General features: G+C 40.4%; 2 protein-coding genes across 4 annotated transcripts; one reads left to right on the top strand and one right to left on the bottom strand.

Annotated features, from left to right (window-relative positions):
- Positions 1 to 1,119: 1,119 nt before the first annotated feature.
- On the top strand, positions 1,120 to 7,054 carry atp6v1e1a (ATPase H+ transporting V1 subunit E1a). Its single transcript, XM_058396801.1, has 9 exons — positions 1,120 to 1,326; positions 2,740 to 2,805; positions 2,964 to 3,073; positions 3,171 to 3,237; positions 3,483 to 3,572; positions 3,764 to 3,832; positions 4,409 to 4,503; positions 4,629 to 4,716; positions 5,399 to 7,054. Exons 1-9 carry the CDS (start codon positions 1,294 to 1,296, stop codon positions 5,459 to 5,461), a joined length of 681 nt encoding a protein of 226 aa, XP_058252784.1. The 5' UTR covers positions 1,120 to 1,293; the 3' UTR covers positions 5,462 to 7,054.
- Positions 5,880 to 23,761, bottom strand: slc25a18 (solute carrier family 25 member 18). Of its 3 annotated transcripts, XR_009205299.1 has the most exons (11): positions 23,057 to 23,378; positions 20,280 to 20,449; positions 20,017 to 20,139; positions 15,833 to 15,888; positions 15,013 to 15,103; positions 14,731 to 14,846; positions 13,774 to 13,936; positions 11,902 to 12,062; positions 10,671 to 10,746; positions 9,127 to 10,523; positions 5,880 to 9,050 (listed from the first exon to the last, which is right to left on the bottom strand). XR_009205299.1 is itself a non-coding variant. In XM_058396795.1 (10 exons), the coding sequence occupies exons 2-10, from the start codon at positions 20,297 to 20,299 to the stop codon at positions 10,382 to 10,384; spliced, it is 948 nt and encodes a 315-aa protein (XP_058252778.1). In that variant the 5' UTR covers positions 20,300 to 20,449; positions 23,573 to 23,761; the 3' UTR covers positions 5,880 to 10,381. The 3 variants fall into 3 exon arrangements, 2 of the variants coding, with proteins under 2 accessions (XP_058252778.1, XP_058252777.1); XM_058396795.1 differs by lacking the exon at positions 23,057 to 23,378 and adding an exon at positions 23,573 to 23,761 and having other exon boundaries at positions 5,880 to 10,523; XM_058396794.1 differs by having other exon boundaries at positions 5,880 to 10,523.
- Positions 23,762 to 27,623: the final 3,862 nt, after the last annotated feature.

The following is a 27,623-nucleotide window of genomic DNA, read 5'->3' as shown; positions in this document are numbered from 1 at the left end:
ACATGAAATGAATGTATCAAATTAATTCATTTTTACAGACGTTATTGTTTTTGCTTGCAGTCTGTTAGTGTACACTTTATTAGGAACATCTGTACACCTGTAGTTTTATACCTGTAAACAACTGAAGAATGGAAAAAGACCAGGTGACTTATTTTTATACTTTTTTCTGAACTTCTGCTGTCCGGCTTCAGTGAGATAAATAAAAAGTATGTATTTCAAAAAATAAGGAATTAGTTTGTTAGTAAATTTGAAAAATGTTTTGTGTCTTAAAAAAAACACCACCACCTTAGTTTAGACTGTTCAGTGGTTCTTTTTAAACCATGACCATAATATTACAGGGATATTAAGAGTATGAAGTTCAGCAGTATGTCTCACGCCATCCAGCCTTTCCTGCTGCATCTTTTCTCCGTCTCAGTAGCGCGCATGCGTCACTGTGTTAAAGCGCGAGTCAGTCTTCCGCGCATGCGCAAGCACTACAACTCATCGTTTTGGGACGATTAATGATACTTATATGCGGTTATAAGTATGCGGTTTTATATTATATATATATAGGTATATATATATAAGTATACCTAAGTTTAACAAAAAGTACATTTTTTATGAAACGATCAGGCGAAGACAAGAATTCTGAATTTGATCATTTACATTTTTAATTTACAAACAAATGTGTATATATATATATATATATACACGTATATATATGTGTATATATATATATATATATATATATATATATATATATATTTTTTTTCTCTTATATATATATCTATATATATATATATATATATATATATATATATATATATATATATATATATATTATAGACCCTTCCTTTCAAATAATTTAGTTAGGAAGACTCTTAGTCTCAAGCCTCGTTTATTTATTTAGGTAGTTTGTTAAATTGTTATTGCAATAAATATAATAAAATACAATTTTATAATAATTCTGTACTAAAACTAATAATAATATAATATTATAACACGTTCCCGGCAGCAATTTCGCGCATGCGCAGAGCAAAAGAGTTCCCGCGCATGCGCAGTACAAATCGTATTTCGGGTACGGATCGAGTAGTGACAGGGCCAAGCGAAAACCACGCCCATTCTGTATTGCCTTAACGCGTGACGCGACAGAGCAGGACACTTCCGGTCAGCTGATTAGGCTGCAGCTAGAGCGTTTACATCGTTATCGCATAAGTGTCAATATTTATTCGTTTTTATTATTATTGTTGTTGGGGTTTTTTTGTGTAAACTTTCAGACATTTTGAGTCCAACTTTCACAACAAAGGGACAGCCATGGCGCTCAGTGATGCCGACGTTCAGAAACAGGTAAAAAAACCTGCTCGAGTTTATAAAGTTTGGTCGATTTGCTTATGCATGTAAGTGGGAATGTAAAGTCACTTACTTTTTACTTTATAACATGTATAAAAGTCTTCTTTAGGGTGTTTAGTACTGGTTTAAAGTAGTTAAAATCTCCATATTCTCCGTCATTGACTAATATCCACTTCCTATTGACAGAGTAAATGGAGAAACGGTCATTATTGCATAGCTCTGGAGTTTCCCTGCTTTAATACACTTTATTTAATACACTAGATTTTATCCTGGATAAGTTGCACAACATTTACAATTAAAAAACCCAGGGCAAGTTTATTCCAAGTCAAAACATCATCTAAATTATGCAGAGTGTCTCAGGGAACTGAAAACCTGATCCTTCTTGTCCATGTTGGTGCTCTGTAAGCAGAAACAGACTAATTTCTGCTTTTTTCCATAGTCCAGGATTGCTTAATGTTTAAGTCTTAAGCAATTTTGGCTTCTTTTTCTTTTCTTTTTTTTTAAATTCCTTGTTGGTTTCCAATAATCAAAAAAGATGGTCATTTAGGATATACTGATTTCCATTTACAAAATAATCTCATGCTAAAAATACTATTACGATGAAACAGTGTTAGTGTCCAGTGTGTTGGTATTGCGTGGGTGGGTGGGTGGGGGGATACGAGACCAGGGATCACAAGACCCATTCGTTTTAGATGTAAGTGTGCAGTAAAGGGTTTGGTCTTCGGTATTGATTTGAAGACACGCCGTGACTCTGGGGAAGGTCGTACTACCAGTGTCAGGACAGAAGAGTCTTAATGTCTTAATGCTGGTCTTCCTTGTGTCTTTAAAGCCTGGGTGGTTGAGCTGAACTGTGACTCAAAATGAGCGTGCTATAGGTCAGGGTTTGATATTTCAGGTGTGTGCCGGGTCCGTATCAGTGTTAAGACATGTAGAAATCTCCGTGGAGGTTGAAAGCAAGACTCGGAGCTGTGTCCGAGAGAGCCGAAGAGTCGGATGGGGCGCAGGGGAAGTGAGAGTAGTCTAATCTCAGGAGGGTAAGGGACTGAACAAGCTCCTGAGTGGCCTCTGTGGAGAGAAATGAGCAGTAGTTGCTCTGGATGGTGGGATTTTCCATTTGTCCATCTTTTGAGCTGAAATTTTGAGCCAGTATCAGGTGTAGTTCAGAATCCAAATCTGAGCTGTTTCTCAGTTTCATGATAAATCTGTTAACTTTACCACACCTTTTCACAATAGAGTGCTGCATGAATAAGTCCTTATTTAACATTTTTACTCCTCATCTGGATGACACCGGATAGGATTATAACTCTTCTACATAAATACAGTTATAATACATCTCTGAATGTAATAATAAAGTGAGGCTGCTCTCTTCATTTGAAACTCTACAGAGGTTAACAGATGATTTCTTTCTAGATCAAACACATGATGGCCTTTATTGAGCAAGAGGCCAACGAGAAGGCGGAGGAAATCGATGCAAAGGTAAAGTCTATACTTCTGTGCACCATTTCACATGAAAAGAAAAAATACTAGCTCGGACCTGAAGATGCCGAGGCGTCTCGTTTATCATCACAGGATGCCAGGGTTTTAAAGTCATGTTAAAGTGTGTGTGTGTGTGTGTGTGTGTGTTCCCCCTGCAGGCTGAGGAAGAGTTCAACATCGAGAAGGGACGACTTGTGCAAACACAGAGGCTGAAGATAATGGAGTACTACGAGAAGAAAGAGAAGCAGATTGAACAGCAGAAGAAAATGTGAGGCACTTCGACCTGCTTCATCTAAACATGGAACATTCCTACATTTTATCTCCAGATTTTTTAATCCGTCTCAAATGAATCTGTGTCTCTTTAGTCAGATGTCCAATCTGATGAATCAGGCCAGGCTGAAGGTGCTCAAGGCTAGGGATGACATGATAATGGTATGAGCCGTGTGTGTGTGTGTGTGTGTGTGTGTGTGTGTGTGTGTGTGTGCGTGCGTGCTTGTGTATTGATCTCCCTGATCAGCTGATTGTTTCATTTCTCTCTCTCTCTCACTCACTTACTCACGCTCATTCACTCTCACTCTCTCTCTCTCTCTCTCTCTCTCTCTCTCTCTCTCTCTCACTCACTTACTCACGCTCATTCACTCTCACTCTCTCTCTCTCTCTCTGTTCTGTGTTTTTAGGATCTTCTAAACGAAGCCCGTATGCGGTTAGCTGTAATCGCTAAAGACAAGACTCAGTACCTGACTCTGTTAGAAGGACTCATTCTGCAGGTCTGCACTTTCTTTATTCGTCACAAACCGGCGTGGTGACACTGAGAACGCTTTCGGTTAATACACAGTTTAAGACTCACTGATGAGATTCTTCTACACTCAGTTGACTCAATGGACACATTTCCTTTACCTCAGGGCCTTTATCAGCTGCTCTCTTCCCCTCTCTATCTCTCTCTCTCTATCTCTCTCAGGGCTTTTATCAGCTGCTGGAGTCGAAGGTGACGATTCGCTGTCGCAAGGATGATCTGGCCATGGTGGAGGTGAGCACTGTTCTCCAATCAGTCTGACTAAAACTCATTATATAACGCGAACACACTTTTACACATACACACGTAAGGAGGTAAGATTTTAGAGAACTTATTACATATAGTTTCCATAAAACCAAAAATCACAATTCTCATTAAAATGTGTCTTAACTGCGTACACCAAATTTACATTAAACAAGTTTTTAGATCGTTTTTATCTGCTAGATTGAATTAAGCAGAGTTATTTTCATCAATTCATGTGATTAACTTGATCCAGTTATAATATCTTATATAGTTATAAAGTTAAGTTAAAAAGGGACAGGGTCATGGGCGGCCAAGGCTCATTAGGGAGCGAAGGCTGGCCCGTGTGATCCGATCCAACAGACGAGCTTCTGTTGCTCAAATTGCTGAAGAAGTTAATGCTGGTTCTGATAAAAAGGGGTCAGAATACACAGTGCACAGGTCAGGGCTGTTTAGGCAGCAAAAGGAGGACTGACACAATATTACGCAGGTGGTCATAATGTTATGCCTGATCAGTGTATAGTTGCAGCTCAAGCAATACAAAATTTGCTCCTCTTTTTATTTTTTTAGGCTGCTGTCCAGAAAAATATCCCCATCTACAAAGAAACTGTGAAAAGTAACATCGAAGTCCGCATCGACAAGGACAACTTCCTCTCCCCTGACATGTAAGATCTCACCTGTCTGCACACCTGTGCATACTTCCTGTTTCAGGAAGAACGTGTGTGCCTTCTGTGAGAAAGTGTGTGTGCCGATTTAAAGCTGAGAATGCTTATCGGTGTGTTGTGTGTAGCTCGGGAGGCGTGGAGGTGTACAACGCGAACGGAAAGATCAAGGTGGCCAACACTCTGGAGAGCAGACTGGACCTCCTGGCTCAGCAGGTAACTCTTGGGTTAACGCTGTTGATTATTTTCCTGCAACAGTGTCCCCTGACTGATTTTATTTAATTTCAAGCACAGTATTAGTGTTTTATATACAGCTGCTTGTGTGAGCAGGTTTGTGTGTGTGTGTGTGTGTGTGTGTGTGTGTGTGTTGAAAAACAAAAAAAAAAACAACCAACACATGTAAATGTAGCAATTGGTTCAAATACACCGATCAGCCATAACATTATGACCACCTGCCTAATATTGTGTTGGTTCCCATTTTGCTGACAAAACAGCCCTGACCCGTCGAGGCATGGACTCCACTAGATCCCTGAAGGTGTGCTGTGGAATCTGGCAACAAGATGTTAGCAGCAGATCCTTTAACTCCTGGAAGTTGTAACAGATACTTTTGATAGATACTGACCACTGCAGACCGGGAACACCCCACAAGAGCTGCAGTTTTGGAGATGCTCTGATCCAGTGGTCTAGCCATCACAATTTGGCCCTTCATCAAACTCACTCAAATCCTTACACTTGTCCATTTTTCCTGCTTCTAACACATCAACTTTGAGGACAAAATGTTCACTTCACGGCACTTCTCAGTGGTCATAATGTTATGCCTGATCAGGTCTGTAGAATGTTGAATGTTTCCAAACCCTGTATTAAATTAAGAATTTTTTTTTTCCTTTTTCCTTCACAGATGATGCCTGAAATCCGAGTTTCTTTATTCGGCGCCAACCAGAACCGCAAGTTCATGGATTAACAGATCCTGCGACCAAAAGAAATAGAAATGATTTAGCCTTATAACCTCAACGTGACTGTTTATGAGTTTTTATGCAAGGTGCGTAAGAGCTCGCTGTCCCTCTGTGTGATCTTCTTTCTTCTTCGGCTGTGAAAGCGGTCCAGGTTTCCTTCCTCTGAAGGCAGGACCGACCGGAAAGTGAGGTGTACTGAAGCCAGCTATGTTCACTCATGGATAATAAGGAGCTCAGATCTTTACACTGTAAACAAGCACATCACCGTTACTGTGGCTCTCCTTTCAGACGACCGTTGTTGGTTAAATCCACAGCTTTCTTAACATGTCAGGATGTTTCCCCTGCCTTAAACATGGTGTGTTTGTTCTGTATAACCTTTCTGTGATTGCTTGTGTGTGTGGGGCGAAGAGAAAACTGAGGATCAAGTAAATCAAATATATTTTATTTCTATATTTGGAAACATTCAGTACTGGTGTTGTGTTAAAATCCTTTGTTACAATACAAACGTCAACCAAAAAACAAAACAAGTATACCTTATTTCTTCTTTCATTGTCTTTGAAAATGAGAACAAATTAGTACATATATTTCATCACATACAGTATGTACATCACATGAAATAACTTCTCCTGTTGAAGTGCTGGACAAATGATGTTTCGTTTGGACACAATACTGTCAAAACTGCACCTCCAGTCAATTCTGCATTATAGTGTCGTGCATACACAAGTGCTTACGGTCACCACGGGCCTCGTTTATCGATCGTTTTAGTCAAGCTGTGTGTGCAAAAACCCAAAATACAAATTCCGGCCAGATTTACGTTTCAGAAAAGCTGATTTTAATATTGTTTGTGTGTGGATAGAAATCAGCTTTAAGTTAACAAGCACATTCTCAGAACAGGTGATTCTGGAAAGCCACAAAACTCTATAAAGCGTTCAGTGACCTGAAAATGGCGACTAAACGGGCTCCTAAACACAGAAGTCTTCCACTAATGCAGCTCATTGTATACCACACACACACACACACACTTAATCCGTCCGCTTTTAATAGGGTGCAATTACTTCTGTACTAACTGAATAGCTAGAATGGCTTATAGAATTGTTTCGGATTGCATTTTTCCCCAGGTGATTGTGTATAATTGAAATCATTTATTGTTTTCGATTTTTAGATCCTTTGGATTTTATGTAAACGACACAGCGAGACATACAAACATGAATATGATTTCCTTTATAAAAACTGGATTTTTAATATAATATCATGGAGAAGTGTTCCAGTGAGCAGTCTACAAGTAAACCCTTTCCATTTATATCCGAACTGATAAACGAGGTCCAGCGTCAGATTGTGGACACTAGAAATACTGTCACGCTCTAGATGAAGCAACACTGCCTTTTTATTTCAGCAAGTATTTGAGATAAACTCTGTCCTACACCTGGTGGAAACTATACATTCAGTGATGCTGAAAAGTTTGTGAACCCTTTAGAATTTTCTATACTGTGTATCTACATAAGTCCAGTCCAGTCACACCAGAAAGCAGAGGGTCATATACTTTTGCCTCTCACACATGTAATGTTGGATCATTTCCCTCAGTAAATAAATGATTAAGTATATATTTTATATTCTTTTTGTATGTGGACAGTGTATATATATATATATATATATGGTTAAGGTGCTGGACTACCAAGCAGAAGGTTGTGAGTTTGAATCCCAGGTCCACCAAGCTGCCACTGCTGGGCCCCTGAGCAAGGCCCTTAACCCTCAGTTGTATAAAATGTTGCTCTGGTTAAGGATTTGGCATCTAATGTAAATTTTGCCACATTTGTTTAATTTGATTCTCACGTTTATGCAGATATACAGTATAAAAAAAATTATAGAGGGTTCACAAACTTTCGAGCCCCACTGCAGGGAAAAATAAAAAGGTTTGTCCTTCTAAATGAACCGTTAAAGGTTTTAGTTTTAACCACACAAACCAACAGAGGATTTCATTTTCTATTTAAAAGGAGTTCCTCTTTGGAAACAAGAACCATTAAAACATCCAAAGAACCTTTAAGGGAACCTTGATTAAAAAAAAAAGTGAAGCCATGGTAGATACACCTGTAGGAGAAGTGTGTGTACAGTTATGCCAGTATCCAGTCTCTCCAGGAGTGGTTTTGTAATTTTTTATTATTTCTTTTGTGGAAATTTACTCTGAGAACATGGTTCTTTTCTTAAAAAGTGAAGACAACACATATGTCATTATTTTCTACGACAGTCGTTCAGCGCACGTGAATCGAGGAGAGCGCTGGCTGGACACGCGGTTACGATGTCACACGGCGCGCCCCATCCCAAATCTGCAACCGTTTTGTCAAATCTTCTCCGAATTTGACTGATTTTCCGTTTAATTCCTGGAGGGACTGGATTCATCGGAGACAATATTGTGCTAAATGTCGTAAACTGAGCTTAAAAGTTACAGTTAAAAGGCGTGTAGTGGTACAAATGTACAGTCAGAATATACAGTCACTGTACATGTAATCATATCAAACCTGATTTAAATAGAATACACGGAAATTACTGAATAATAAGTACAAAAAAAAGAAAACCTTATTGATTTCAATCAGACTGTAGTGTAAAATCCAGCCACAAGGCGGCGCTAGTTTGCTTCTTAACGTGTCTTTACGTCACAACTCTCATTTCTGCTTGTATTTTTAAATGTTACTCGTGCTCTTTTCAGTACAGTAATAATACTCCAACTTTCTATGTTTAAAAACAACATATATATTTAATTATTTATTTATTTATTTTTGCATTGTTGTTTTACGGAGGTTTTGCTGCATATGAGTGTCATGTGACCAGTTCTGGTCATTTTTCATTAAAAAAACAACAACAAAAAAACCTTTATAATAAGCCACTTCGTGACCATGTGCAGGTTTTTTGGTGTTATAGTGTGTACAGCTATCTAACATAGAATGGTCATGACAACAACAAAATATCAGTTTTCATTTTTAGAACAAATTGCAGGTCACTACACACCTATATATATATATATATATATATATATATATATATATCATGAGTATAAGGAGATTAATATTTTATTTTTCGGTGATCTTGGGTCATGTTTAAGGGTCACACATGATTTTATTCAGGCGATCGTAATAAACCCAGTGATGGTGCCTGTGTTATAACTCTGGAGAGCGTGGAGTCCTGTGCTCTGTGCTGTAATATCTGACTGAAGGTAAAGTAAAGGAGCGGTGCTGACCCTGGGGAAGCATCCAGCAGGGATTAACCCTCATGTTCTGGTCCTTGATTTAGATTTTGTTCCAATACACATGTAGGATATATTTAAAAAAAAACAAAAAAAAAACATTGCTACTGAATACTGAAGGATTCTGATTGGTCAGAAGGTGTTGATTTGTTCGACTCATTTTTCCGTTTGACTCATTTGTGCGACTCTTTTTTTTGTTCGACTCATTTTTTTTGTTCAACTCTTTTTTTGTTCGACTCATTTTATTTGTTGAACTCTTTTTTGTTCGACTCATTTTTCTATTTGACTCATTTGTGCGACTCTTTTTGTTCGACTCTTTTTTTTGTTCGACTCATTTTTCCATTTGACTCATTTGTGCGACTCTTTTTTTTGTTCGACTCATTTTTCCATTTGACTCATTTGTGTGACTCATTTTTCCGTTTGACTCATTAGTTCGACTCTTTTTTTGTTCGACTCTTTTTTTGTTCGACTCATTTTTTTTGTTCAACTCTTTTTGTTCGACTCATTTTTTTGTTCAACTCTTTTTGTTCGACTCATTTTTCTATTTGACTCATTTGTGCGACTCTTTTTGTTCGACTCATTTTTCCATTTGACTCATTTGTGCGACTCTTTTTTTGTTCGACTCATTTTTCCATTTGACTCATTTGTGCGACTCATTTTTCCGTTTGACTCATTAGTTCGACTCTTTTTTTGTTCGACTCTTTTTTTTGTTCGACTCATTTTTTTGTTCAACTCTTTGTTCGACTCATTTTTTTTTGTTCTACTTTATCTAAATATTATAACAGGAAGTATTAACATTAACATTGGATCAGTATGAATAATGAATTCACTTGTAATCACTGGCACACTATTTTTCGTTCTTTTTTTAAAAGATAAATAAATAAAATAAACAGATAAACCAGAACAGAACATAAGGGTTAATACCAGACTGTTGGGAGCTTACGGTACGAATCCGTATATATATTTTTTGCCATATATTTATGTAAATTTCTTTATTAAAATCTCGCTGGGGTCGGAGTCATCATCTTAAAAGTACTTAAAGAAGTAAAATAGCGCTAGCTATTGCTAAATTTCGAAGCCAAATCGATGCAACCATCATTCACTCGAAAAAAGTAAGTGCACGGTGTCCTAAACGTAGGGGAGTAGACACGCCTCCTTATCCTGATTGGCTGGATTGCAGTGATTTGCATAATGTTTATTTACTGAAGCTGTCGCGGTGCGGGGGAACATGTTAAAAAGCGCAGCGTAATGCAGCAGAATGAAGCTTATAAATGAAGAGGATTTAAAGCACAGCAGCGCATCCTATAATATCTCTTATACACTCATATAGAGCAAAGCACCAAGTTTCTTCTTCTACGTTTAACTCTGATCCACTTGCATGCCATTTATTTATTTATTTATTTATTTATTTAATCCCAAACTATGCTTGTGTACTAGTGATGGATTTCATCCGACATTCTTTCTGTTTCCCTGTTTAGTACAAAGAACCCTGTTTACATCCTTTAGACACTCAGTGTGCAACGTCAGTGCTTATGATCGCATGGACAGCCCTTTTTTTGTCTAGAACTTTGGTTATGTAAGTGGACATCTGTTTCATTTTAATCACATACTCCTTCACTAACCACCAGGCCCTCTCTCTCTCCTCGTATTGAAACAGTACTGTGTGTTTGCTCACTGATATGACACTTCATTTCTATCCCAGCAGCTTCATCACCTGCTCACCCACACCCAGGAAGTAGATGCCTTGTGCGATCCCGAAAAGCGGCGCGATGACCAGAGCTCGACACGTCGCTCCTTTAAGGAAGGCTGACGGTCCTTCTCGGCTCAGGATGCGCCTGGCGAAGGCCGGAAGAAATCAAATCTAGTCAGAACAACATCCTGACGAATGTTATTTTATATGTATATTACTAATGTATGACTCTCAGACGGGGAATATTTTGCATTTTACCCAACCGGTAAACACACAAGACATGTGCTCTTACCGTGTACAGTCGATGATGCCCCGGTATGAATCTTCTCCTTCCCCCTTCTGCAGGGTCTGAAGACGAGTCTTTATGACTGGAAGGGGAATAAAAACCCATTACACTTTCACTTAATTACAGCCAATGTAAGTAATATTTTTCTCTGTTTTTTTCTTTCCATCCTTAATCGCTTGCCGGTTTTCACCTATAAATAAACACCATGAATAAAACAAAAAAGGTTTACACAACTGCTTCCTTCTCCATCTTCACGGATGTCACAGGAGGAAACCAGAGAACCCGGATGAAAAAGTGCATGTGCTTTATACTTTATAGAGAAAGTTGGCTATATCAGTGTCGTTTCGTTCAAAATGCTACTGGGTCCTAAGGTGTCCAGAAACCACCAGGGTTTTTTTTGCCTGCTTCTAACAACTTTGAGGACAAAATGTTCACTTGCTGCCTAATATATCCCACCCACTAACAGGTGCCATGATGAGGAGATACTCAGTCTTATTGCTCACAGTGTTATGGCTGATCGGTGTATGTCGAAATAGAAATTTCAGCATCTCAGTACACCATCTGGGTATCTTTTGGGATCTTCGTTTCAACAGACTACGATCTGAGACGCACTCATTCATGATCTCAGGTACTACTGCGTTTTGAGACGCAGGGATTCTCTGTCTCATCGTATCGTTAAGACCTTAACCGTTAGTCTAATAGTTGTACGTTATATTTTCTCTGTGTTTAAATGATTGTCCAGAAATTTCAGCATGTGGCAAGCCTGTGAGCTGCATTTCATCGCTTCTTGTGTCTGACCCTGCGTCACTGTAAACAAATCTCTAACTCTCATTAAGAGTCCATGCCTGTCAGACTAATTACGGGTTATTTGAGAAGACGTGATGTGTTGTGGTTATGGGATTGTGTTGTTGAGGTGGTTGAATGCAGCCTTTCACAAGTAAACTTCAAAAAAAAATCTTTTGTCCTTCATCTGCCATCTCTCCGAGGGTTTTAAACATGCTCTCACATGTCTGAAAAGGATTACACATTTTACACATTATTCTCATTATTCCTTTTGTACATCGCGATGGCAGGACTTAGATAAACATTTTCCCGTCACTGTAATTTAGCCAGAAGGAAATGTGAGCTCTTCGTAACTTTCTTTGATCTTTTCTAAAGGGTAGCAAAAGAAATAGAGAGAGAAAGAGAGAGAGAGTGCACACTGTGATCCTCCACTCTTCTCTTGCCTGAGTCTCACCGTCCAGCGGAGTAACAGCCACGGCCGCCACCGAGCCGGCGGCGCATCCCGACACGAAGGACTGCAGGAAAGGAGCTCGCTCATGTGGGAGATCTCCGCTCCGGCCCACCGCGTTAAATTTGGCAAACAGCGGGAAGTAGATCATGGAGAACGGAACATCCCTGAGTGGAGAAAAGAGAAATCGGTTTGTGGTGCACAGGTTTGTTACCCCCCCCATGGTTTGGAGATAAAGGATAATCTAAAGATTTCCAAGAAGTTACAATAGAAGTTACTTGTCATGAACAAATGGTGATACAAACTCATCACCAGCAGTGAGATCTGAATCATTTTATTCTCTGTATACATTCACATTTATTAGGAATATTCCCTAGTCTACGTTCAACACAGCTAAGCCGACCTCGGCAATCCAGGTTTGACGTTTTTTTGACATGGGGTCAAGCCCCAGCACAGCCAAGCTGGCACTGTTTGGCCCTTAAACAAAGGCCCTTAACCCTCCCTGCTCCAGGGGGAACTTGCATCATGGCTGACCCTGTGCTCTGACCCTCAACTTCCAAAGCTGGGAAATGCAAAGTAAGAATTTCCCTGTGCAGTAATGTATATGTAAAGGCTTTTCTTCTCATACAGTGTATATTATTATAATGTATTTAGTCCTGAGTTGTCTCTTGTAGATCTGTGTTTTATGGAGCACCATTGTCCTGGAGGAACAGTATTTCAGTTCATCATTTCTATGTGTGCTGCACCAGTTAAGATTTTTTCCATTCAATTCAATTCAATTCAGTTTTATTTGTATAGTGCTTTTAACAATGTACATCGTCTCAAAGCAGCTTTAGAGAACATGAGAAATATAGTACAAAAAGATTAATAAGACTTATATTTAAATTTATTATTATTTATCCCTAATGAGCAAGCCTGAGGCGACTGTGGCGAGTAAAAAAAACTCCCTTAGATGCTAAGAAGAAGAACCCTTTAGAGGAACCAGACTCATTTGGGTGGCAGCAGTGAGTGTGAATTACCATAAACACCTGAGAGTGTGATTATAAATGATTATAAACACCTGAGAGTGTGATTATGAATCTACAGTCAGTTGGAGTTGTGTAACCAGGAGCTCCTGAGCAACTCATAAATTAGCTCAACATCTGAGTTCATTATAGATTCAACACCAACTCCTCCATGCCGAAGCCTTGAAATGCTCAATGATGACGATAAAAGCTTCTTGACTTGACCTGGGTTGACAACACAACACAATAATCATCAAAATATCCCCAAATCACACACTGAACAATGTCCGAGGCTCAGACGGAGTCCCGGCTGAATGGATTGCAGTTGCATTGCAGCTCAGAGAAGATTTACACCAATCCACCTACTAGCTTGTTTTACAAAGGAAACCCACATGGATTGGTGGAGAAACTCTACATAGACTTCACATAAACAGGACCTCAGGATGAAAGCAGGGACACGGGACCCGTGAACCACTGCACCACCTCAAGGTCCAGGTATGTAAGAATAAACTTGAATTAATCATTTTTAAGTCACAATATATTCGTTCACTGATGTTCAGTAAGCGGTTTATCCTGAGTAGAGTTGCCCCTGGGGCAATATGTAGCTAATAAACCTATTTTAGTCAGTTGGTCTTCAGCCCTAACTGGACTTTACACAGCACCATCTCCAATGTTGAACTAAGACATTAAAGTGGTCCAATCGTTCACGCTCTAGGTGTTAATCAGCACCGGTGATTTTCTGCGAGGATCGAACCTCAGACCCTAAAGCTGTGAAGCAGAAACTATAGGGTTCACCAGCCGTTATTCAGTTATCCTGATGCACTTTCATTCACATTTTTTCGAACAATAAAATGAAGAGGAAGCGTGTCCGAACCTGAGCAGAGTAGCTCCTGTGCCCTTGTAGAGGCCCCGGAGGCCCTGCGTCCTCAGCAGCTCCAGCGTTATGGCCGTGGCTGAGCGACGCACCGCAGCTTGATGAGACGGCGCCAGAGACGGCGAGGAGGCGGGAGCCGAGGTGGACACGGTCCTCTGTGCCGCTGTAAAGCCAAACAAAACAAGACATGTAGAACTAAGTGCCTGATGAGGATTTGTGGGTAACATAACTCTAATTGCTTCACAATGACTATTCAGATTCTGGGTGGATTTCCCTCAAATCCATTTCTGGTCAAAGGTCAAGAATTTAAGGAAAATCTGTTGATTAATTCAGTCAATAAATATTTATGTAAAAGCTATTCAGTGAACAAAAAACACCTCTGTTAAGTGGCATTTTAAAAGAAAACAGGTGGACCGCCAAGAGGCTACTCTATGTACTGTAATAAATGGTGTAATTCATCCTTTCAGATGACAGGACTACTTTATCTACTTAGCTCGAAACAAAAAAAAAAGGTCTCAGGATTTGGCTCCTGTCTGACAAAATCAACAGGAAGTGACATAAGCAAGCAGAATGACTTCATAATGTACTGCTGTTGTCCCGAAATGCCAGACTTGGTGCAATTACAGTAAGGAATAATCTAACAACCTGAGCAGTGAGAGGTGAAGTGAATAAGACTGATGATCTCCTCATCATGGCACCTGTTAGTGGGTGGGATATATTAGGCAGGAAGTCAACATTTTGTCCTCAAAGTTGATGTTAGAAGCAGGAAAAATGGACAAGCGTAAGGATTTAAGTGAGTTTGATGAAGGGCCAAATTGTGATGGCTAGACCACTGGATCAGAGCATCTCCAAAACTGCAGCTCTTGTGGGGTGTTCCCGGTCTGCAGGGGTTTTGACCCACTCAGCTTGCCCAGTGTATAAGGACATCTGCCAAATATCAGTAAACACATGACTTACCCAATCGTCCAGCATCCTGCAGCTGTATTTTGAGCATTTCCATCGGGGTTGTGACCACCACCTGACAGGTTCCTGCCCCACAGCCTGCGAGGATCTCACCCCATAACGGTAACTTCCTTTAAACCACAAAAACATGTGAGCTGGTCAGCAGATCTCTTAACTATATCAGTGTCTGATTATTCAATAAAGACTGTTTGTCTTGAAACATGTGAGCACCCTCACAATTTTTATACACACACACACACACTTGTGTTTTCGGGAAAGTGTTAAAGGAGGACTGACCCGTTCCTGGAGAGCTTTTGTCTGAAAACGTCATTGGCTGCAAGTTTTATCGCTTTCTCCGGCGTTACGAGGGTGAGGTTCACCGCAGCACCTGAGAAGAACGAGTGTGAAAGTTTACTAACAGGAAACCCAATCCTTCTGGACGTGCTCTAGTGGAAAAGAGGGTCTTTGCATCATGCATCAATTACACCACCTTATCACTGATTATTTTCCCAGAACAGCAAACCCCAGGTGATTTATTTCTCACACACTCCTTAGTCTACAGGCTACGTTCACACATTTTCCTCTCTTTCTTTTCTCTGCAAGTGTCCGTTCACCGTACTTTGAAGTGACAAATCGCCATTCCTATTGTACTTTACGTGGTTGCCATGGTGATAACGTTTAGCAGTGGATGGAGTTTAAAATAGCATTCCGATTCAGTTTTCTTGCTTCTTGGAGGGAAATCTGATGTTTGTGTATAAAATGCACCATATGGTACGAGATAAAGTAGAATCCGTAGAATCTGTCTTCACTCCCATTGATATTCGCTGCACAGAGTCGCTCCGTATTTGCATAAAGTTTGCTTTTCTCAACTGTCACGTCGCTGGACACGTCCACGTTAAGTCACCAACGCTCTCTGTCGCTCACATCACCGGAAGTCACTCTCAGCTCTCGTTAAATGCGAATAATCTCCAGTTGGTTTATTGTTGCAGGTCGCCGTATGTGTGAACATAACGTTACTCTATATATCTATTAATCAGTAGCGGATAGCATTGAGAAGATATTAAGGTAATGGAAACAACGTGACAATGCAGGGGTTAATGGAGAGGTGGAAAAGTACCTCGATACATCCCAAAGTAGCCTTCTGTCCTGATCGTCTTGGTCAAACAGTCCAACCTTCGCACCAGAAAATAGAAAAATAAACAAACAAACAAGATTTCAGTCAGAAAAATGAGCAAAAAATCAAAAAATTTATGGAATAAAGCTGCCAGAAAACAATGGAAATGCTGAATACTGTCATATGATATATTATAATATAGTGGTTAAGTTACAGGTTTAGAATGAAGGTGGCATTGTTTGCTTCACTCATGTGTTGTTTGTTCTTCTGACCCAGGAAATCACATTCTGATAATCTCTACTTTTTGTAACATTAGATCACTTCTCACATTTCCTCAGACACCCTTGTCTAGAACTTTATATACTTAATATTAACTTTATCATTTATACAACAGAGTAGTTCAGAGATTGGTGGCTCTGGGATTTAAACTGCTGATCAGTAACCCAACGTCTTTAGTGCTGAGCTAGCGATTTCCCTAAATCCTATATAAATGGCTGAGATTTCCATCCATCTCACTCATCATACACAAAGTCACAGAAAGCATAGAGGCTGTCCCCGGGGACACAATGCGGAAACATGCTGGAAGCAAAGCAGGGCACAAGCGCAAACACATTCACACAGTCCAGACATTTTAGAGATGCCAATCAGCCTACGACGCATGTGTTTAGACTGGAAGAGGAAACTGGAAGCTCGGGGAGAACAAGGAAGGCTGCAGACAGATGGGAATGGAACCGCGGTCGAACCCCGAGGCTCCAAAATCACTGTGCTGAGCTATTTTATTTCTTTTACATTTCTAAACTTGCAGCATAGACTCCCTTCTGTACGCTTTGAGATGAACTGAATGATAAAGTGAGCAAACGTTTAAACAAGGACAATGTCCAAATGAAAGTCTGATAAACTGTGCTAAGAGCCTGTCTCCAGTATTCTCCAGTACCACTCCTCTAACCCATGTCTAAATAAAGCACCATAAATGGACTCGTGACTCAGAGCTCCCAGTGAATCACAGCAGTGAAAAAATTCTCCTTTTCTCCTTTTTAAAGCCACGCTGGAAAAAGTGGCTTGAACATGGCAGCCTGCCTTTTCCTCTCCACTCGCTTAGGTATTCACTAGCATTCTTATGTAAGCGAACGAGGAAGGGGAAAGATGCCAAAAAAAAGACCCTTCTGCTACGACTCTGCTGTCTTTTAGTGCCACTACACAGCGTGATAGCTCGTTGTTGCATACCACATAAAAAACAGAGGAAAAAACAGGCGTTTCATATGGAGGCTTTCAAGTGTAGGAGCACAGGATTGTCTTCACATCAGTCAGAGTTATAACAGAAGCCACATGAGAATCATTTCCACCAGAACGGACCTACGCCCTGAAGTCCATTCGGGATACAAACACAGATTAATGTTTTCCACATGCACTTTTAAAGGGGCAGTGTGTAAGTTTTAAAGCAGAGAAAATGAAGTCCAGAACTACACTTCTCACTTACGTAATTGCACTTCTGGTACCTGGGAGGGGGGCAGAGCTAATTTCAGGGCTGTAAAAACTACAAAGTGAAGTTTCTAATGACGAAATGATAGAAGGTCTTTTGTTTAGCTGCTTAACAAAATTCCAGATCATCACAGTTTGACCACTTTTACAGTTAAAAAACAAAAGTCTTTTTGTGTTATTGTCTCTTATTGTGGGTCGTCAGGAGTAGTAGAGAAGTATGCCAGAGTGGTGCAGGACATGTATGAGAGGAGCAGGACAGTGGTGAGGTGTGCTGTAGGTCAGACAGAAGAGTTCGGTCTGCATCAGTAATCGGCTCTGAGCCCCTTCCTGTTTGCTATGGTGATGGACCAGTTGTCAGAGGAGGTCAGACAGGAGTCTCCTTGGACAATGATGTTTGCAGATGACATTGTGATCTGTAGTGAGAGCAGGGAGCAGGTGGAGGAAAACCTGGAGAGGTGGAGGTTTGCGCTGGAGAGAAGAGGAATGAAAGTCAGTCGTAGTAAGACTGAGTACATGTGTGGGAATGAAAGGGAGGGAAGTGGAACAGTAAGATTACGGGGTGAAGAGGTGAAGAAGGTACAGGAGTTTAAGTACTTGGGGTCAACAGACCAGAGTAATGGAGAGTGTGGGAAAGAGGTAAAGAAGCGAGTGCAGGCAGGTTGGAATGGGTGGAGAAAGGTGTCAGGAGTTCTGTGTGATAGAAAAATATCGGCAAGAATCAAGGGGAAGGTGTACAGGACAGTGGTGAGACCGGCCATGCTGTATGGTTTAGAGACAGTGTCACTGAGACAGAGACAGGAGTCAGAGCTGGAGGTAGCAGAGCTGAAGATGTTGAGGTTCTCTTTGGGAGTGACACGGTTGGACAGGATTAGGAACGAGTACATCAGAGGGACAGCTCATGTTGGACGTTTGGGGGGCAAAGTTAGGGAGGACAGATTAAGATGGTTTGGACATGTCCAGAGGAGGGAGAGTGAGTATATTGGTAGGAGAATGTTGGACATGGAGCTGCCAGGCAGGAGACAAAGAGGAAGACCAAAGAGGAGGTATATGGATGGAATAAATGAGGATATGAAGCTAGTGGGTGTAAGTGTTGAGGATGCAGAAGACAGGGATAGGTGGAGAGAGATGATTCGCTGTGGAGACCCCTGAAGGGAAAAACCCCAAAGAAGAAGAGAAAGAAGAAGAAGAAGAAGAAGAAGAAGAAGGGCCAACTGCTTAAACACACAATGGGAGGTTTAGCAGCAAGGACGTTGTTTATTAGCTGATAAGAAGCATCAAGGCTTTTCTTTCACCTTGAGAGGGATTCTTGCTAAAAATCTGTGACAGTGAGATGAGGATATTTGTGAAGTTCCTAGAAAACTGAATATGTTTACTTTGCAAGAAGACAGATTCAAATTTCTCGGACTTCACGTCAGAAGATGCCATCTGGCCTGCTCTGTGCAAATAAGGATGAGTAGAAAAGCCAAATTTCCTCAATGCGCTCTCGTAAACCTTTCTTGTCTGTGCAGCGTGTGCGGAAAACCTCAATGGCTGAATTTACATACAACCAAATGTAAAGAATCCAATTTTGAAACTCCTATTGGATCGAAAAGGGGGCGGTGAAATAATGGGGTGAATATTTGAATCAGGTTACAATGGTACAGTACTTTCCAGAATCTGAAAGAAGGCACCTAAAGAAGGCACAGAAGATGATAAAAGATGACCCTCACTCCAGCCACAGTGTCTCTTTTCTACACGTCTTCTTTCCCCCGAGCCGTGAGACGGATAAACCCGTTTTGTTTAATGTGTTTGTGTAATGAAGAAGTGACAAAAAGAGCTCTTGCTACCTCATTTCACTGTATAGTATGCTGAATGATAATGAGTTTGACTTTGACTGAAAATGACAGGTCATGTCACGGGGTGGTTAAAAAGTTAAGCTCAAGTTTACACGTTCGGTCATAGCATTCTTACAAACATAATAAACATCATGTTTTATTCCTTACATGAAGTTCCACCCAAGCTATATTTATTTATTTACTGCCATTTTTCGGAGAGCACCTTAACTCTTATTAACTTTGCTGCTACTCATTTGATTTGCTATATAAACTGCTTCAGAGTCAAATACTCATCAGGCATAACCTTATGACCACCTTGCTTAATACCGTGTTGGTCCCCCTTTTGCGGCATGGACTCCACTAGATCTCTGGCACTAATATGTTAGCAGCAGATCCTTTAAGATCCTTTAACTTACAGTACTTAGATAGATACTGACCACTGCAGACCAGGAACACCCCACAAGAGCTGCAGTTTTGGAGATGCTCTGATCCAGTGGTCTAGCCATAACAATTTGGTCCTTCGTCAAACTCACTCAAATCCTTACACTTCCTGCTTCTAACACATCAACTTAGTGGACAAAAGGTGACCTGCTGCCTAATATATCCCACCCACTAACAGGTGCCATGATGAGGAGATCATCAGTCTTATTCACTTCACCTCTCCCTGCTCACAGTGTTATACCTGATCGTTGTATAAGGATTAAGCATTAATCTTGACTACTTTACAGGTGTAAAACAAATGTTTAACGACATTTAGCCAGCATGTCTCTGTTATATGCTTTGGGTGAATATCTGATTAATAACAACAGCACAAAGACAGTGATTAAATAGTACAAATGTACGACTGATAAAAACCATTTCAGTTAAAGCATAAAACAAGAAACTAACACTCACATCCCGCTATAGACCCGAGCACCCTGCTGATTCTGGAGGCGGGTCTTAGCCAGATCAATGGGAAACACGCAGGTCACGCCCACCAGCCCGGCCACGCCTCCATTAATCAGCTTAGCAGGGAGGCTGTGAATGACAGGAAACACAAACACAGGGAAAGAATTTACTAGGAGGATGTCCTAGATTATGCCTAGGTGTATGTTTGAGTGTTTGTATAATTATAAATCTACGCTCCGAACAAAATTGTTTATGCGTGAAAGACTTACCTAACTTTTTGTTCTGGCATCCTTCCTCTCTGTTTGCCCTCTAAGTCTAAGACGTGAGAGCCAACCTTTGGTAATAGAATCCTACACACACACACACACACACACTCAGACACTCAGACACACTTCTTTCCCAAATGTATGCGTGGAACTCGTCCTCATCTCATCAGTACCTGGGAGGAAAAAATCACATCTAAATGAGGATGCAGCATTTAATGGATCTGAGTGACTGTATGATGCAGATTACATTATCCAGAGCACCTTACATTTTATCTCATTTTGTGCAACTAAGAATTAAGGGCCATGCTCAAGGGTCCAGCATTGGCAACTTGATGGACCTGGGATTCAAACTTGCAACCTTCTGACCAGTAGTCCAACACCTTAACCACATCCCAGAGTAGGTTGAAATCTTTGTACACACCACAAATCAACACAGTTCTTTCTCAAATAAATGATTAAGCATGGACGAAGAATCCTTTTTTACCTACACCTTATTGTTTTTGCAATTAAAGTACTATGTTTAAAGATATTACGCCAAAGTATGACCAATATATCAAATAATATCATTCTATCTGCATAGAATGATTATGGCTAGTCCCAAGCTCGAATACTTTTCATGTATTTCTTACAAAAGAAAGAAAGGGAATATTAATTCCATGCCCAATTAGCTACATGTGGTTCTTGTGAACTGTTCACATCAGTCCTTTCAGGTTTGGCAGGGTTTTTTTTGCTATTTTTTTGCAGCCAAAAAAATTTTTATTTTATTTTTCTGCAACTTATGAAGTTTTTCTGTGCTTTGTTTGACCTGTATTGGTGAAATTGCAAGCACAGGATTCTCCTTTTAAACTCCTACCAGTGAACACACACATATGTAATGACTTACTATGATGAGCTATACTCATGTTCGTGAAGCAAAGATGGTTGAATGCGAGGTCATTTTTATGTAGGAAAGATATGTTTTCCAGTCACTACAACAGTAAGAAAGTCAGAAGTCTATTTCAACAACTTAACTGTTACTGGGATCCATAACTCTTCCATAACGTGCCTCTGGGAAAAAAAGTTTGGACCATACAAATATATTTGAACTAATAAAGTAAGAGAAATCCCCTTTAAATTGTTTTATAAATACTACCCAATTAAATCTTACCTTTCCCTACAGTTTAAAAAGAACAACTCTTTCTGTCATTCCTGTCCTGAGACGATTGTGCAATTTATTTTGGACATGTACTGAATTTGCAAGGAAGAGCAGAGTGACAAATATCTTCTATCTTTAATAAATTCTATCTTTGTATTTACTAAATTCTATATTCATGAATGAAAATTATACTAATAATAAACCGCTCTTTATTTGTTCTGTGTTCAAAAATGACATTATAGGATATTTTGAAAGCATACGATATTCAAAAAAGACAAGGCTTTAAAAATAGTTCATGACAAGGCTCTGTGAGTGTTATGACATAGGTCTTTAATTTTATTTATTTATTTACTTATTCATTTATTTTGTGCCCCATTGCTGTTGCCTGTGTGTACCCTTATATGTTATTTTTGTTAACCCCCCTGCTGTCCTGTGTTTGTATTTGTTCTTGAGTCAATAAAAGAAATAAATAATTTTTAAAAATCATTTGGAAAAGTTGCAAGCTCCTCCGAATATCGTGGAGTCTGCTATATTTCGCGCTAATGACTAAAATCACCGATCGGTCACGAGGTCTACGAAATCACAGCTAAGTGCTCGCTAACAGCTTACTCGCAGTGACTTGTACGCCCCATAATCTAAAGAGATTCTAAACATGTGTAATTGTTGAAATGGTGAAAGTTTCTGTGAGTTCAGTATTTATGGAAGGAAGGAGTCTCCAGTCTCAGTACTGTGTAACAGTCGAGGGTAAAACGAAAGGTAGTCGAGTTGTGAGACACGGCGGTTTGTTTTTCCCGTCCTTTTAACTTTGAGAGACAAAGTGAAGGGAGGACTGTGTAGCGCAAGTTGCTGCTGTAACGCAAGTGATAACAAGAAGTAAGTATAAGAATAAACAGATAACAATAAGAAGGATAAAATACCTCAGGATGTGCTAGAAAAATGACCGAATAATCAAACAGTAATACACCTCCACACCGGACTGCATCACGTATTTTCCTACACCACGAAGAGTTTCGTTCCTCACATCAATCTCGCCTCGCATATATCTATAAAAAAGTGATTATATAATACTCTAAAAGCAGTAAACTGACATTAAGCGTCCTTACAGACGGTCATGCTTCAACGACGTAGCTAACAACAGATCAGTTAAAGTTGCTTTCATCTTCCAGCTAAAAGGTTTACGACCTCCTTGATTTAGCAGGAAAAGGCGAGGGGACAAACGAGGGGCTTAACGACGAGCCCGCTTCCTGTCGGCCAGTAGCAGAGGAAGGTGATGACCGTCAACAACTCAAACTCGTAACACAATCTCTCTCTCTCCCTCGGTGACTGCTGATCAGTGATATATAACAAGATAAGACTTGTTTTTATTTATTTTTTACCTCCTCGACTTATTTCTTGCTTTTCAGTTGATTTTAAGGACACAGTGCACTGTCAGAATAACGTGAACGGACGCTGACGTGTCCACTCCTTCTACATCACTGCCGTTGTTTTGTTTTTTTTCCACGTCTTTCCCTCATTCTTCCCTGTCCGTCTTGTGTCACACACGAATCCGTCTCTTCTATAATCCCTTTACCCCTGCTCTATTTTTACCTCGGCCAATCCTCCTTTTCACTTGATCCAAATCATATACACTGGCATGTACACTCACCTAGTTTGGAAGGAGTTTTCCCACTCTCTCTGTTTCCTCTCTCTTTTCTTTTTAGCATGAACACGTCCTCCTCTGTCTCTTTCAGTCCCCCTTTCCCTCTTTGTGGAGCTCTGGTGGCATTCTGGGCATGCCTTTTTTTCTTCTTCTCTCCACTCTCTCTGAGCCGGATTTCTTTCACACTCATCTGCTGCCAAATTGCACAGCGATCTCACTCACTTACTCTCTCTCTCTTTCTCTCTCCTGCTCTCTTTTTCTCTCGCTCCCTCCCTCTACCTCTCTCTTCTGCACTCTTTCTCTCTCTCCTTCTCTGTCTCCCTCCCTCTCTATCTCTCCTGCTCTCTTTCTTTTTTTCTTTCTCCCTCCCTCCCTTCCTCTACCTCTTTTACTCTCTCCCTTGCTCTCTCTCTCTCTCTCTCTCTCTCTGTCTCCTCCCTACACACAAACTTTCCTCACCACTCAAACACAGCAGGCTGGATTATCATCACTACATGCATGTGATGATTGGAGTGTTCTTACCTCTGTTGGTGCATCCGGAGTGCAATCGAGGTGTCCACTTGTCTTTCGTTCACTTTGTGAAGTAATGTGTGCAGCAACCGTAACCAAGAGAGAGAGAGAAGGGGACAGAAAGAGGGTGAGAGAGAGAGAATGAGGGAGGGAGCGAGAGAGAGAGAGAGCAAGAGGGAGCCGACAGGGCCAGACGCCACACAAGGGCTGTTACACAAACACCAGCATTGTGTCCCTTTATACAAGTCCCTCCCTCTTCTAATGACTCGCTGCGACACACACTTTTACACTAATGCAACACGACACCACACACACAAATCCACACAGCACTCATCATGCGCAATAATCACAGATTAGGAATGAAGCGGGAACCGAGTGACTTTTGTTTTTGCACTTAAGAGCTGTTTTGGAAGATTTATTTATTTATTTATTTATTTATTTATTTATTTATTTATATATCTTCAACTCAGATTTCCATTTTTTGCCTTCGAAGTGCATTAAATACAAATACCTCAAATACCTGTTTTATCTTCTTCTTAATTTCCCAATTTGTTTCTTAATAAATTGCCTTTTTGTGAAGTTGCTATTTCGTAAAATTGTTAAGTTAAGCTAGATTTGGAATAGCTAGCTAGTTAGGTTTCATAACTTAGACTGTAAAATGAGCTAGCTGGTTTTGTTAACGCTAATTATTTAATTTAGCTCGTAAACTTAAGCTCAGCTAATTCAGACTTGGTTTTAAAATGTGGTAGCTAGTGAAATTAGGATTTGTAATTTAGCATAAAGCACATAAGCCCATGAAGGTCTTGCTAGTCATGGAGTTTAGTCTAATTCAATTAAGATTTGTAAATTAGCTTGTTACACATCACGGTGAATGAGGAAACTATGGAATAAATGAGATGAAATAACGTGTCGATTACGAGGTTGTAATAGATATATCAGGAACTGAAATGCTAGAAATAAGAGGAGGTTGTGTTCGGGGGGAATGAAAGAGGTCAGGGGCAGGTCAAGGGCAGTTATTTGAGGATATTGATGGTTGACGTTGATTGATGGTTGACTATTAATAAAGTTTCCGATCGAAAACATCATGTAGTGAGTGCAGAGGCACCCAGAACTGTAGAAATATTTGGTCAGTGTGGTATCAATATTCTTGTCTTTTGTTACTTTCCCTCCTCTGGCTGTGTTTAGTGTCAGTGTCCCTACATGCTGGTTATCAGATGACCCTGAGAACACAGGAGGGTTTCGGCGGAGGAGCCAGGAAAAAGAGAGCAAAGAACAGCTTTTTCCAGTTTGTTGCTGACTGTTATAACTTAACAATCAAGCATCAAGTTACTATCTCTCTACAGACTCCACTGTGAATGCTCCATTGTTGGAAAGTGACACGAAGTTGCTCAGAAATCCACGTTTTTTAACTAGAATTTTGTGTTAAATTCGTCTCGAGTGGAAAACGGACACGTTTCCTGTCTTGTTCATCAGGGCGATGCTACTCAACCTGGCTAGCAGAAAGTTTACATTTTCTCTCAGAGAGCCCACAGTGGCCTCTACTGGATACTGTAACAAGTATATAGATTAGATTAGATTAGATTCAACTTTATTGTCACTGCACATGTGGGTACAAGGCAACGAAATACAGTTAGCATCTAACCAGAAATGCATTTTCACAGTGCAAATAATTAGCATATATAATAAGTATATAACAGTAAATAATTTGCATATATAACAGTATATAAACAGCATACAGTGGGAGGTAAATGCAATGAGTAAATGCAATGAGTGCAAATGAGCAAATGATTATAGTGGTGCAATAAAGAAGGTATTGTATACCATGATAATAATTAAATATGTAAACAGTATACAGAGGAGTTATGTACAATGAGTGCAATGATTTAGATGTGTGCAATGAGGAAGATATTGTATACTATGATAAATAATTTGTATATGTAAACTGTACACAGAAAGGGTTATATACAGAAAAGGTTATATACACTGATAATAATGTGTTCAGTCAATGTGTGTGTGATCGGGTGGAGGCAGAGTTAGGCAAAGAAACAGCTGTGGGGAAAAAGCTGTTCCTAAACCTGCTAGTCTTGGTCAGGAGGCTATTGGCAGGGTGAGAGAAGTCCTTTATGATTTTGCATGCTCTGCTGAGACAATGCTTCCTGTAAATGTCCTCCATCTTAGGAAGTGGAACTCCTACGATGAGTTGTGCAGTTTTCACCACCCTCTGCAGCGCTTTCCAGGCTGACACAAAGCAGTTCCCATACCAGACAGTGATACAGCTGGTCAGGATGCTCTCGATGGTGCAACGGTAGAAGTTTACCAGGATTTCTGAAGAGAGATGGTTCTTCCTCAGAACCCTCAGGAAGAAGAGGCGCTGGTGAGCCTTCTTGACCAGACTGGAGCTTTTGGTAGTCCAGGAGAAATCCTCGGAGATGTGGATACCCAGGAATTTGAAGCTAGTGACACAGTCCACCACCTCTCCATTGAGATGAATAGGTGTGTGTGTGTCACCTTTCTCCTTCCTAAAGTCCACTATGAGCTCCTTGGTCTTTGTAGTGTTGAGCAGCAGGTTGTTGCCAGTGCACCACTCAGCTAGACAGTCCACCTCCTCTCTATAAGCTGACTCATCATTGTCTTTGATGAGTCCAATCACCGTGGTGTCATCTGCAAACTTGATAATTGTGTTGGAACTATGTACAGGCTTGCAGTCATAGGTGAAGAGAGAAGAGGAAGGGACTCAGCACACAGCCTTGTGGTACTCCGGTGCCAAGGATGAGGGTGGAAGAGCATTGGCGATCTATCCGAACATGCTGGAGCCTGTTGGTCAGAAAGTCCAGGAGCCAGTTGCATAGTGATGCGTTGATGCCCACGTCTCCAAGTTTGGTGACTAACTTGGAAGGGATGACAGCGTTAAACACTGAACTAAAGTCCAGGAAAAGCATTCTGGCATAGGTGTCTTTATTGTCCACGTGAGAGAGGACTGAGTGCAGCGCTGTGGAAACTGCGTCCTCCGTGCTCCTGTTCTATATATATATAAATATAGTCTCCCAGAATTATCACGCATAATTGGTTCACTGTCTGACCCCACAGAACTTGATCAGACGACTGATTTCCTGGAGTCCGTGTTTCGCAACACCCTAGATACTGTAGCTCCAGGAAAATAATTAAAGAGAAGAAACTAGCACCCTGGTACAATGACCACACACACGAGCTTTAAAGCAATCAGCTAGGAAACTAGAACGTAAATGGCGTCAGACTAAATTGGCAGTATTTCAGTTAGCATGGAAAGGTAAGCCTTCTGAGCTACAAAAATTTTCTTAGTGCTGCTAGATCAGCATATCTCTCTGCCCTAATCGAAGATAACAAAAGCAATCCTAAAATTTTATTTAGTACTGTAGCACAACTGACTAGGAGTAAAAGCACTGCAGAAAAGCGCACACTTTTAATTTAAAACCAAACCATCTGATAGATAATCCTGTAGATAATATAACTATTTCTGATCAGAGCTTAGAATGCTTTACTCCACTTCAAGAGCCTGATCTAATTTCACTAATTTCATCTTCAAAACCTGCATACTAGATCCCTTACCCACGTCTTACCTGAAACAGCTATTACCAGTAGCTACCGAACCCCTTCTAAAAATGATAAATTCTTCCCTTCCCACTGGCTATATGCCTAAATCTTTTAAGCTAGCGGTTATCAAACCCCTGATTAAAAAACCGGACCTTGACCCCTGTCAGCTGTCCAACTATAGGACAGTATCAAACCTGCCCTTTATCTCCAAGACCCTAGAACAGGCTGTAGCACAGCAGTTATGTTCATACTTACAAAGGAATAACATTCATGAAATGTATCAGTCAGGATTTAGACCTCATCATAGCTCAGAGACAGCACTGGTTAAAGTGGTCAATGACCTGTTACTGGCTTGTAATCAGGGTTGTGTCTCCTTACTGGTGCTACTGGATCTTAGTGCAGCTTTTGACACCATTGACCACACTACTCTACTTGATAGGCTAGAACATGTTATTGGCGTTAAAGGATCAGCACTCTCCTGGCTCAGGTCTTA

The sequence above is a fragment of the Hemibagrus wyckioides genome, linkage group LG08, assembly GCF_019097595.1.
Source record: "Hemibagrus wyckioides isolate EC202008001 linkage group LG08, SWU_Hwy_1.0, whole genome shotgun sequence".
Classification (NCBI taxonomy): Eukaryota; Metazoa; Chordata; class Actinopteri; order Siluriformes; family Bagridae; genus Hemibagrus; species Hemibagrus wyckioides.
Note: the sequence above shows the minus strand (reverse complement) of the source record. Positions and strands in the feature narration are given on the sequence as shown.

Excerpts from the sequence above, each read along its gene's own strand:
- atp6v1e1a (XM_058396801.1), top strand. The coding sequence starts at position 1,294 with ATGGCGCTCAGTGATGCCGACGTTCAGAAACAG. Across the intron at positions 4,504-4,628 it reads AACTTCCTCTCCCCTGACAT|CTCGGGAGGCGTGGAGGTGT; the intron begins GTAAGATCTCAC and ends TGTTGTGTGTAG. Across the intron at positions 4,717-5,398 it reads TGGACCTCCTGGCTCAGCAG|ATGATGCCTGAAATCCGAGT; the intron begins GTAACTCTTGGG and ends TTTCCTTCACAG.
- slc25a18 (XM_058396795.1), bottom strand. The coding sequence starts at position 20,299 with ATGCCAGAACAAAAAGTTAG. Across the intron at positions 15,104-15,832 it reads CTACTTTGGGATGTATCGAG|GTGCTGCGGTGAACCTCACC; the intron begins GTACTTTTCCAC and ends CGTTCTTCTCAG. Across the intron at positions 13,937-14,730 it reads GCAGGATGCTGGACGATTGG|CGGCACAGAGGACCGTGTCC; the intron begins GTAAGTCATGTG and ends TTGGCTTTACAG.